The sequence below is a fragment of the Puma concolor genome, chromosome E2 (genome assembly GCF_028749965.1).
Source record: "Puma concolor isolate L17-30 chromosome E2, mPumCon1.1.hap2, whole genome shotgun sequence".
In the NCBI taxonomy this organism is placed as follows: domain Eukaryota; kingdom Metazoa; phylum Chordata; class Mammalia; order Carnivora; family Felidae; genus Puma; species Puma concolor.
The window spans coordinates 55,961,800-55,973,151 of record NC_141681.1 but is presented as its reverse complement, the minus strand read 5'-3'; the positions used below and the strand labels follow the sequence as shown (position 1 = coordinate 55,973,151).

The 11,352-nt window shown below is 47.2% G+C and overlaps 1 protein-coding gene across 1 annotated transcript; it reads left to right on the top strand.

The window, feature by feature from the left end:
* Positions 1–241: 241 nt before the first annotated feature.
* Positions 242–4,427, top strand: LOC112851192 (sialic acid-binding Ig-like lectin 14). The gene is made up of 7 exons (XM_025914737.2): positions 242–1,083; positions 1,164–1,547; positions 1,721–1,999; positions 2,205–2,252; positions 3,394–3,651; positions 3,747–3,882; positions 4,011–4,427. The coding sequence occupies exons 1-7, from the start codon at positions 1,047–1,049 to the stop codon at positions 4,051–4,053; spliced, it is 1,185 nt and encodes a 394-aa protein (XP_025770522.1). The 5' UTR covers positions 242–1,046; the 3' UTR covers positions 4,054–4,427.
* Positions 4,428–11,352: the final 6,925 nt, after the last annotated feature.

Here is an 11,352-nt window from a genome sequence, read left to right as displayed (position 1 = left end):
CCCTCAACAGCTGAACAGATGAACGAAATGTGTTCTAACCCATCATGGAATATTATTCAGCCTTAAAAAGGGCAGAAATTCTGACACATGCCGCCACACGGATGAACCCTGAGGACGTTATGGCCGATTGAAATGATTCCACTTATATGAGGTCTCTCAAGTAGTCAAATTCCTGGAGACAGGAAGTACAACAGTGGTTTCCGGGGCTGGGGGGAGGGGGAAATGGGGGGTGGTTCCTTAACGGGAACCGCTTTAAGTTCTGCAACTTGAAAAGAGTTGTTCCTGTTTACCGCAAGTCCAAAATAATCCTGCACTTGGATTTTTAGAGAATAACCAGTAGGCCACCAGGACACATAGCAAAGTCACAGATGCCTGCAGCTCCGCACCCCACGGGGACAGCACCATCGTCTAGGGAGGAAGTGGTACGGGTGGGGACCCTGTCACCGGATTGACCTGGTCAGGCTCATCTGTCGTGTTTCCAGCTCCCCCAACACAGATGTTCACTAAGCATTTGGGGAATGGATGAATGAATGAATGGTTCCTGCCTTCACTTCACCCAGCATCCCTTCTTTCCTTCTACCCCGGATATTCACAGACCTCAAGAGTCCTCCACCTTGCAGGACCGACCACTCGAGGGTCTGGATGAGGCTCTGACCCTCCAGGTGTAGACAGCAGTTGACTAGCTCCCTGGTGTAGACAGCACTGCTCAGACAAGCACCTCAGATGGGAAGATCTTAGGAGACTCACCGTGTCCCATGCCTCACATGCTCTCAGAGGTCCTGGTCCAGGCCCCGTTGGTGGAGGGAAGAGTGGAGATGGGGGGCAGGACACAGCGTTCTGCTCCTGGTCTCTCCTGTGGGGGTCTCCAGGAGAGAGTGCGGGGGGTCACCAGCACCTTGCAGATGGGAGGTGAGCTCCGCAGCGGCAGTTCCCCTTTTGCGAAATCGTGAGGCTTCGTGCTCCTCCCCAGCTTCCCGTGGGCCCCCCTCAGCCTCCCTCTGCCTTCCCTTCTTCACCCACAGGAAGCCCAGACATCTGTCTCTAAGATGTTGTTGCCTCTGCTGCTGCCCCTGTTGTGGGCAGGTGAGTGGGCAGAGGGGAGAGGGCCAGGCTACTCTGGGAATCGAGGGCGGGGGCCGCTACTGACCCTCGATTCCCTGCAGGGTCCCAGGCTCAGGAGAGGAGATACTGGCTGCAGGTTCTGGAGTCACTGGTGGTGCAGGAGGGTCTGTGCGTCTCCGTGCCCTGCAATTTCCTCTATCCCCTGAATAGCTGGAATGACTCTTACCCTGTGCATGGCTACTGGTTCCGGGAAGGAGCCAATGTAGCACAGGATGCTCCAGTGGCCACAAACAACCCAGGTCGAAAAGTGCAGAAGGAGACCCAGGGTCGATTCCGCCTCCTTGGAAACCCCCGGGACTACGACTGCTCCCTGGACATCAGAGACGCACGGAGAAGGGACTCGGGGACATACTTCTTTAGGGTGGAGAGAGGGCCTTCTGTGAGATATAATTTCCTACAGAACCGGCTCTCTGTGCGTGTGACAGGTAAGGAGTGGGGTCAAGGAGAGGACATGCATGGGTCCTGAGAGCCCCAGGGCAGGCCCGGGAGGGGACCCCCTGATTTCAATCCTGGCTGGGAGGAAACGGCTGGCCTGGTGTAGAGGCTGCTTCTGGGGGCACACGCAGGGCCTGGGTCTCTGTCTCTCTTTCTCCCTCAGCTCTCACACGGACACCTGACATCCACATCCAGGGGCCCCTAGAATCTGGCCAGCCCAAGAAGATTACCTGTAGCGTGCCCTGGGCCTGTAAGAGGGGGACGCCGCCGACCTTCTCCTGGATCGGGGATGCCCTCACCTCCCTGGGCCACAGGACACACTTCTCCTCGGTGCTCACCCTCACCCCGTGGCCCCAGGACCACGGCACCGACCTCACCTGTCGAGTGAGATTCCCCGGAGCTAACGTTAGCACAGAGAGGACCATCCAGCTCAACGTGTCCTGTGAGTGCCAGGCCAGGACGCCAGGGTCCCTGAGGACAGTGGGTGCTGGGGGTGGGGGAGGCAGGGCTTGGGTGGGATACTTGGGGAGTATTCTTGGAAGCACAGTTTCAAATGGAGAGAATACCCGGCACCCCCCCCCCCCCCCCCCCCCGCTCATGACCATCTCACAATACTGCAGGTGACCAATTATTTGTTCCTGTTCCAGATGCTCCGCAGAAACTGATCATCCGCATCTTCAGGGGAAATAGCACAGGTGGGAGACACCTGGGGCACAACTGATGTCTCAGAGGTCAGATAAGGGAATGTTGTAAGGGTCTGATGGAATGAAACCCCATGGCTCCTTATCCCCTCCCTGGTCCCGCCCCCTGGCCGGACTCTCTAGAATCACTGTGAGTCCTATTCCACCATGTGCTGTCACCACGGCTGCCTCCTCTCCCCTGACCTCTCTCCCCTCCTTGCCATCATTCCGTTTTCCTGATTCTCCGCTTCTCCTGTGACCATGACATTGCACTGTCCCACAAGGCATCTTAAATACAGCTTCCTGTTGCCAGGCTCCGGGCCTCTGGCTGCTTCCTGCGTGACCCCGTGGGTAAGCCCGTCCCCTGGTGCTTCCAGTCCTACGTCTGCCCTGAAGACCCCCACAGATCTCTGTCCCGTCCCGATCGTCCTGAGTGCACTCCCCTGCCACTGGTGGGAGGGCCTTCCTCCTGAACTACCTGAGTCAATATCCTGGAAGTCACTTTAGACATTTCTGTACCTCGCCCAACACTCCCCATGACTCAGTGAGTTTTGCAAACTGGACTTCCTGAAAATGTCACAGTGGCTCTCTTCCTCCACCCCCACAGCAGCAGCCCCGCCTCGGGCCTCTGTCTCTCTTACCTGGACACAGTGAGACCACCTGCACCCTGGTCCAGCCTTCTCTGTTCAGTCTCTGTCCCCTCCCCGTCCTGCCCGCTGCAGTTGGGCCCAAATGCGTCTCTACATGTCCCAGATCGGACCCTGTTCCTCCCCTGCTCAAAACCCTCCCATGGCTCCCCGTGGCCCTCAGAGGAAAGGCTGAGAACATCACCTGTGTGTGAGCCTCCGAATCTTCCCTGCAAGTGGTCAGACCTACCTGTGTCCACACCCCTCCTCGGCATCACGCACCAAAGTCCACGTCCTGGGATGTTCTCTGCCAGGTCTAGACATGGCCAACTCTTGCTCAGAGGTCCATCTGCCTGTCCTGGGATCACCGGGTACCTGTCCTCACTTCCCCTGATGGGTCTTCACTCTTACTTGCCTTAGCTTGGAACGCTTGTCTGCGAGACACTATATTCCACCCCCTGTGTCTGTGGAAGGACAGAGGGAGAGAAGGGGCTGTCAGTCCTGCCCTTCTGACTCTCTCTGTCCCCTAGTCCCAGAGGCCCTGGGCAATGCCACCTCTCTGCGAGTTGAGGAGGGCCAGTCCCTACGCCTGGTCTGTGACACTGACAGCCACTTCCCCGCCAGGCTGAGCTGGTCCCGGGGAAGCCTGACCCTGAGCCCCTCCCAGCCTTCAGATCCCGGGGTCCTAGTGCTGCCCCGGCTGGTCTTGGGGGATGGAGGAGAATTCACCTGCCGAGCTCAGCACCCGTGGGGCTCCAACCACGTCTCCCTGAACCTAATTGTGCAGGGTGAGTGCACGCAGGACACCTGCATTCCGAGGTGGGGCTGTGGACAGGACCAAGGTGTGGACTTAAGGAAACTCACTCCCATCCTCTTGCCCCAGGAATCTCCTGTTCCTGCCCCCCGCTATCTGGGGAGCCGTGGAACACCTGGCCTCTTGTCCTCACCCTGCTCAGAGGGGCCCTCATGGGGGCTGGCTTCCTTCTCACCTATGGCCTCACCTGCATCTACTACACCAGGTGAGAAGCCCTTTCTCAAGACGTCCCAGATTTGGGTGACCCCTCGGGTGACATCACATTCCTTGTCCTTTCCAGAGCAAACCCTCCACGGAACTGGTCTCTCATTTCGGAACTGTGTTTTCCACCAGGTTCAGAGGCTCCAAAGAGGATAAGGCTGCAGGTTGTAAGTGAGCCCCCTTCCTCGCCGTGATGCCGATGCCTGACGGCTGAAGATCCACCCAACTATCAGATCCCGAGACTCACCCTGGCACAGCTCTTGTGGAGCCCGGCGGTGCTGGATGGCGTGGCCCTGCCTCTTCTCCAGAACTACAGTCTCTTCACCTCTGCTGCCCGAGAAGCTCCCTGGTGGTTCTGCACCAATGGTGGGAGAGGGCAAGTGAGGGGGTGGATAAATCTTTGTTATTATTAATTGGAATTATGTAGCCCCTTTGTAACATTTTGCTTCTACCTTAATGTGGTTGGGATAAGCCCATAACTCAACCCCATACTATATTGTTATAAATCTCATAATATTATTATTTTGAAAACAGCGAATGTTAAAGAGATCTTTTTTCTCTCTTTTTCGATGTTTCCTTTCTTTTTTTTCTTCCTTCTTTTTGAATCCAAATTAGTTAACATATAGCATAATAATAATTTCAGGAATAGAATTTAGCGATTCATCGCCTACATAGAACACTCAGTGCTCCTCCCAACAGGTGCCCTCCTTAATGTCCCTTGCCCATTTAACCCCCACCCCCACCCAATACCTCACCAGCAACCCTCAGATTGTTCTCTGTATCTAAGAGTCTCCTAAGATTTGTCTCCCTTTCTGCTTTTGTCTTACTTTTGCTTCCCTTCCCTTATGTTCATCTGTTTTGTCTCCTAAAGTCCTCCTATGAGTGAAGTCATAGGATATTTGTCTTTCTATGACTGACTAATTTTGCTTAGCATAATACCCTCCAGTTCCATCCACGTAGTTACAAATGGCAAGATTTCATCCCTTTTGATTGCCGAGTAATACTCCATTGTATATATATACCACATCTTCTTTATCCGTTCATCCATCGATGGACATTTGGGCTCTTTCCATACTTCGGCTATTGTTGATAGTGCTGCTATTAACATTGGGGTGTACGTGCCCCTTCGAAACAGCACACCTGTATCCTTTGGATAAATACCTAGTAGTGCAATTGCTGGGTCATAGGGTAGTTCTATATTTTTAATTTTTTGAGAAATCTCCATACTGTTTTCCAGAGCAGCTGCACCAGTTTGCATTCTCCACAGCAGTGCAGGAGGGTTCTTCTTTCTCCACATCCTCGCCAACATCTGTTGTTTCCTGAGTTGTTATAAAGAGATCTCTTTTGGGGCGCCTGGGTGGCGCAGTCGGTTAAGCGTCCGACTTCAGCCAGGTCACGATCTCTCAGTCCGTGAGTTCGAGCCCCGTGTCAGGCTCTGGGCTGATGGCTCAGAGCCTGGAGCCTGTTTCCGATTCTGTGTCTCCCTCTCTCTCTGCCCCTCCCCCGTTCATGCTCTGTCTCTCTCTGTCCCAAAAATAAATAAATGTTGAAAAAAAAATTAAAAAAAAAAAAAAAAAAAAAAAAAAAAGAGATCTCTTTCATTAGAAAAAGAAACCATTTCATGTTTATCCACATATTAACCACTCAATTGCTCTTAATTTCTTTGTATACATTAAGATTTCTCTACAGCATCACTTTCCTTGTGCCTGAAATATTTTCTTATATTTCTTGTGGCATAGGTAGGCTGGTGATGAATTCTCTCAGCTCTTTTTTGTCTAAAAGCTTCTGTTTACATTAGCTTGGAAAGATATTTTTTATTGGGTAAAGAATTTTAGGATAACATTGTCTTCCCTTTCAGTTCTTCAAATTCTTTTGGTTTTCATAGTTTCTTGTGAGAATTCTGTAATTCTTATCTTTCTTTGTTTGTAGTTTGCCTTTTTCTCTGGCTGGTTTTAATATTTTCTCTTTTTCCCTGGGTTTAAATCATTTGGTTAATATATGCCTTCGGGTGTGTGTGTGTGTGTGTGTGTGTGTGTGTGTGTGAAGGAAGAGACAGGAAGATGGGGGGAGTGGTAGAGGGGAAAACAAAGAGAGAGAAAATATTATCCTGTTTGGAATTTGTTGAGTACCTTGGATCCGTGGATTTATAACACTGATCAAACTTGTAAAAATTGAAGCCAATATTTATTTCAATTTTTATTTTCTTCTTTAAAAGTTACATTTCCGGGGCGCCTGGGTGGCGCAGTCGGTTAAGCGTCCGACTTCAGCCAGGTCACGATCTCGCGGTCCGTGAGTTCGAGCCCCGCGTCGGGCTCTGGGCTGATGGCTCAGAGCCTGGAGCCTGTTTCCAATTCTGTGTCTCCCTCTCTCTCTGCCCCTCCCCCGTTCATGCTCTGTCTCTCTCTGTCCCAAAAATAAATAAACGTTGAAAAAAAAAATTAAAAAAAAAAAAAGTTACATTTCCTTTGGGGCGCCTGGGTGACTCAGTCGGTTAGGCGTCTGACTCTTGATCTCAGCTCAGGTCTTGATCTCACGGTTCGTGAATTCAAGCCCTGCATTGGGCTCTGCACTCATGGTGCAGACCCTGCTTGGGATTCTGTCTCTCCTTCAGTCTGCCCCTCCCCATTTGTTCTCTCTCACTCTCTCAAAATAAGTAAATGAACTTAAAAAAATTTTTTTAAGTTACATTTCCTTTCTTTTTAATCTTACACTCCTTCTCCATATAATGGTGACGTTTTCCTTTACATCCTTGAGTATATATGGCACATACTCATAATAAGTTTTTTAATGTCTTTGTCTCCTAGATCTGCCTCCTGTGTCATGTCTGACCCTGATCCCATTGGATGAATTTTTCTGTTGAGTGTCACGTGTTCATAATTCTTTGTATGTCTGGTAAGTTTTCACTGAGTGCTGGACACTGTCAGTTTTATGTGGCTGACTGCATGCTTTTGTTGTATTTCTTTAAAAACATTGGTCTTTTTTTTTTTTAAAGGCAGGTAGGTTACTAGCATGTTGGGCCAATATTTTTAAGACTTTTTAATTTTAGCCCCTCCTAAGATAGGTCTAGTGTTGGGCTAATTTTCTTTCACTTGAATGCCATCACCCTTTTGGAGCTTTCACTGAATACTCCATAGATTCAAAAAGGTATCTTTACTCTGGCTGGAGGGAATATACACATGTCCAAGCCCTTTGTGAGCTCTGGGAATCTTCCAACTAATAACTCTCTGGTAATTGCTCTCTCCTTAGAAATTGTTCTCATTTGGGTTCATGGGGTTTCACCCTATGCTTGTGCAGATCCAACGACTCCAGGACCTTTCATGGAGACTCTGAACCCTTTCTCCACAATACTCCCGTCTGAAACTCTGACCTACATATTTTAGCCACATCAGCTTCCTAACCTTCAAAGTCTGGCTGCTCAACTCAGTGAAATTTCAGTCCCTTTTATGGTGCCCTTACCCTTTTTCTTACTCTGCTATCTACAAACAAACTCCTCACAGAAAACCTCAGTGATTATATGGTTCACCTCATTTTTGTCCTTCTCTCAAGGATCACCATTCTTCCATGTATGAAAAGAGAAGTTTCTTGTATTTTGTTTTATATTCTAGTTGTTTACAGGAGGATAATTCTGGACCCTATGACTCTCTCATGCTCAGAAGCAGGAGTCTCCAGCAGACTGTTTGTTTGTTTATTTATTTATTTAATTTTAAAAATATCTTTATTTCTTTTTTAAATTAATTAATCAATCAATTTTTATTTTTTTTTTTAATTTTTTTTTCAACGTTTTATTTATTTTTGGGACAGAGAGAGACAGAGCATGAACGGGGGAGGAGCAGAGAGAGAGGGAGACACAGAATCGGAAACAGGCTCCAGGCTCTGAGCCATCAGCCCAGAGCCCGACGCGGGGCTCGAACTCACGGACCGCGAGATCGTGACCTGGCTGAAGTCGGACGCTTAACCGACTGCGCCACCCAGGCGCCCCAATCAATCAATTTTTAAATTTACATCCATGTTAGTTAGAATATAGTGCAACAATGATTTCAGGAGTAGATTCCAGTGATTCATCCCCTATGTATAACATCCAGTGCTCATCCCAACAAGTGTCTTCCTTAATGCCCCTTACCCATTTAGCCCATCCTCCCTCCCACAACCTCTCCAGTAAACCTCTGTTTGTTCTTCATAATTAAGAGTCTTTTATGTTTTGTCCCCCTCCCTGTTTTTATATTATTTTTGCTTCCTTTCCCTGTGATCGTCTGTTCTGTGTCTTAAATTCCTCATATGAGTGAAGTCATATGATATTTGTCTTTTTCTGACTAATTTTGCTTAACATAATACCCCTAGTTTCATCCACGTAGTTGCAAATGGCAAGATTTCATTCTTTTTGATTGCCGAGTAATACTCCATTGCATGTGTATACCACATCCTCTTTATCCATCCACCCATTGATGGACACTTGGGTTCTTTCCATACTTTGGCTATTGTTGATAGTGCTGCTATTAACATTGGGGTGCGTGTGTCTCTTTCAAACACTACACCTGTATCCTTTGGATAGATACCTACTAGTTCAATTGCTGGATCGTAGGGTAGATCTATATTTTTAATTTTTTGAGTAACCTCCATACTGTTTTCCAGAGTGGCTGCACCAGTTTGCATTCCCACCAGCAGTGCAAAAGGGTTCCTCTTTCTCCACATCCTTGCCAACATCTGTTGTTGCCTGAGTTGTTAATGTTAGCCATTCTGACTGATGTGAGGGGGTATCTCATTGTGGTTTTAACTTGTATTTCCCTGATGATGAGTGATGTTGAGCATTTTTCATTTTCATCTGGACGTCTTTGGAGAAGTGTCTATTCATGTCTTTTTGCCCATTGCTTCACTGGATTATTTGTCTTTTGGATGTCGAGTTTGATAAGTTCTTTATAGATTTTGGATACTAACCCTTTATCTGATATGTCACTTGCAAATATCTTCTCCCATTCCGTTGGTTGCCTTTTAGTTTTACTGACTGTTTCCTTCTCTGTGCGGAACCTTTTTGTTTTGATGAGGTCCCAATAGTTCATTTTTGCTTTTGTTTCCCTTGCCTCTGGAGATGTGTTGAGTAAGAAGTTGCTGTGGCCATGATCAAACAGGTTTTTGCCAGCTTTCTCCTCTAGGATTTTGAAGGCTTCCTGTCTTCTGTTTAGGTCTTTCATCCATTTTGAGTTTCTTTTTGTGTCTGGTGTAAGAAAGTGGTCCAGGTTCATTCTTCTGCATGCCGCTGTCCAGTTTTCCCAGCACCACTTGCTGAAGAGACTGTCTTTATTCCATTGGGTATTCTTTCCTGCTTTGTCAAAGATTAGTTGGCCATACGTTTGTGGGTCCATTTCTGGGTTCTCTATTCTATTCCATTGATCTGAGTGTCTGTTTTTGTGCCAGTACCATACTGTCTTGATACTTATAGCTTTGTAATACAGCTTGACATCCAGCATTGTGATGCCTCCAGCTTTGGTTTTCTTTTTCGGGATTGCTTTGGCTATTTGGGGTCTTTTCTGGTTCCATACAAATTTTAGGAGTGTTTGTTCTAGCTCTGTGAAGAATGCTGGTGTTATTTTGATAGGGATTGCATTGAATATGTAGATTGCTTTGGGTAGTATTGACAGTTTAACAATATTTGTTCTTCCAATCCAAGAGCTTGGAATATTTTTCCATTTTTTGGTGTGTCTTCTTCAATTTCTCTCATAAGCTTTCTATAGTTTTCAGTGTATAGACTTTTCACCCCTTTGGTTAGGTTTATTCCTAGGTCTTTTATGTTTTTTATTTATTTATTTTAAAGATTTTAATTTTTGTAAGTAATCTCTACACCCAACTCTCAACCCCAAGATTAAGAGTTACATAATCTACTGACTGAGCCAGCCAGGTGCTCCCCCACCCCCTTGAGGTTTTAATAACTGTTTTATTAAGATACAACTTATATAACACAAAATTAATTCATTGTAAGTGTACAGTTCAATGGCTTTTTTAGTAAATTTATGGAGTTGTGTAGTCATTGTCACACATTTTTATTAGCCTAAAGAGGACCCTTGTGCCCATTTGTAATCAATACCAGTCCTTTCACAGCTCCAGGAACTCATTGATCTGCTTTCAGTCTCTAATGAACTATTTTATGAATATTTCATATACATCGAATCACATAATATAAAGTCTGTTGTGCCTGATATCTTTCACCAGACATTAGGTTTTTGAGGTCCAAACATGTTAGAGCACATGCCATTAGTTAGTGGCATTTTATTCTCAATGTTATTACATTCTATGAATATACACCACATTACATTTATGCATTCACCAGCCGAGGGACATTTCAATCATTCCCCGTTTTGGCTTTTAAGAATAATGTTGCTGATTCCACTCCCATTCCTATTCTGGTTCAGGATGATAGGAACGCCATTCCAGTGGGATGAAGCAAGAATACAGGCGCCCTCTCCTCCAAGTCTGAAGTTGAGGGCCACGGCACCCTCCTATGAAAGGGCGGGTGGCTACCCCACTTCTCATCCCCTGCCAGCTACGTGTTGAAGACCCTAAATTCCAGGTGAACACAGCTGAGAAGTTAGAGGCTCTCTTCTTCGAGCTGCCCCCTATCCACAGGGCAGAGGCTCTAACTCTGAATACTGGTACTGGTAGGGAAGAGCATGATGGATAGTATTTTCTAGAATGACATAAATGTTTACTAGCTTGACAAGGGTTTTAGTTACATGAATAAATGCCAGCTCACCAAGTGATGTCTCTGAGCTCCCAGGGGTATCTGTTTTAGTCTGTTCAGGCCGCTATAACAAAGCACCACACACTGGGTAGCTTATGGACAACAGAAATTTATTTTTCACAGTTCGGAAGGCTGAGAAATTCAAGACCAAGACACCGACATATCCGGTGTCTTGTGAGAACACACGTCCTGGTTCACGGAGGGCTTTTCACTTGTCCTCATGTGGCGGGAGGGGTAAGGGTGCCGTCTAGGGTCTCTTTTATAAGGGCACACAAATCTCATTCAGGAAACTCTACCCTCCTAACCTAATCACCTCCCAAAGGCCGCACCTCCAAATACCACGGCACCGGGGATTCGGGCCTCAGCACTTGAATGTTGGGGGGAAGATACAGCATTCAGTCCATAGCAAAGGCTAAAGCCACATTTGGTAAATATTCGCGCAGTCATTCATGTTACTCTGGATTAGGGGCGGGGTGGGGGGGGGCTGCTGTGTGGTCATTTTGTAGCTTAGACAGTGTTCTTGTTTATGTCTGTGTTAAGACAGGATGATGGAGAATTCTCATCCTTAGCTTGTTCCATCTCAGTCACAGAGTGGACTCGTCTGGTGTGATATCCTGTGAGATCATGAAAAAAAAAATTTTTTTTTAGGTTTTTTATTTTTGAGAGAGAGAGAAAGAGACAGAGCACGAGTGGGGGAGGGGCAGAGAGAGAGGGAGACATAGAATCTGAAGCAGGCTCCAGGCT

Excerpts from the sequence above, each read along its gene's own strand:
- LOC112851192 (XM_025914737.2), top strand. The coding sequence starts at position 1,047 with ATGTTGTTGCCTCTGCTGCTGCCCCTGTTGTGGGCAG. Across the intron at positions 1,548-1,720 it reads GCTCTCTGTGCGTGTGACAG|CTCTCACACGGACACCTGAC; the intron begins GTAAGGAGTGGG and ends TTTCTCCCTCAG. Across the intron at positions 2,000-2,204 it reads CATCCAGCTCAACGTGTCCT|ATGCTCCGCAGAAACTGATC; the intron begins GTGAGTGCCAGG and ends TTCCTGTTCCAG.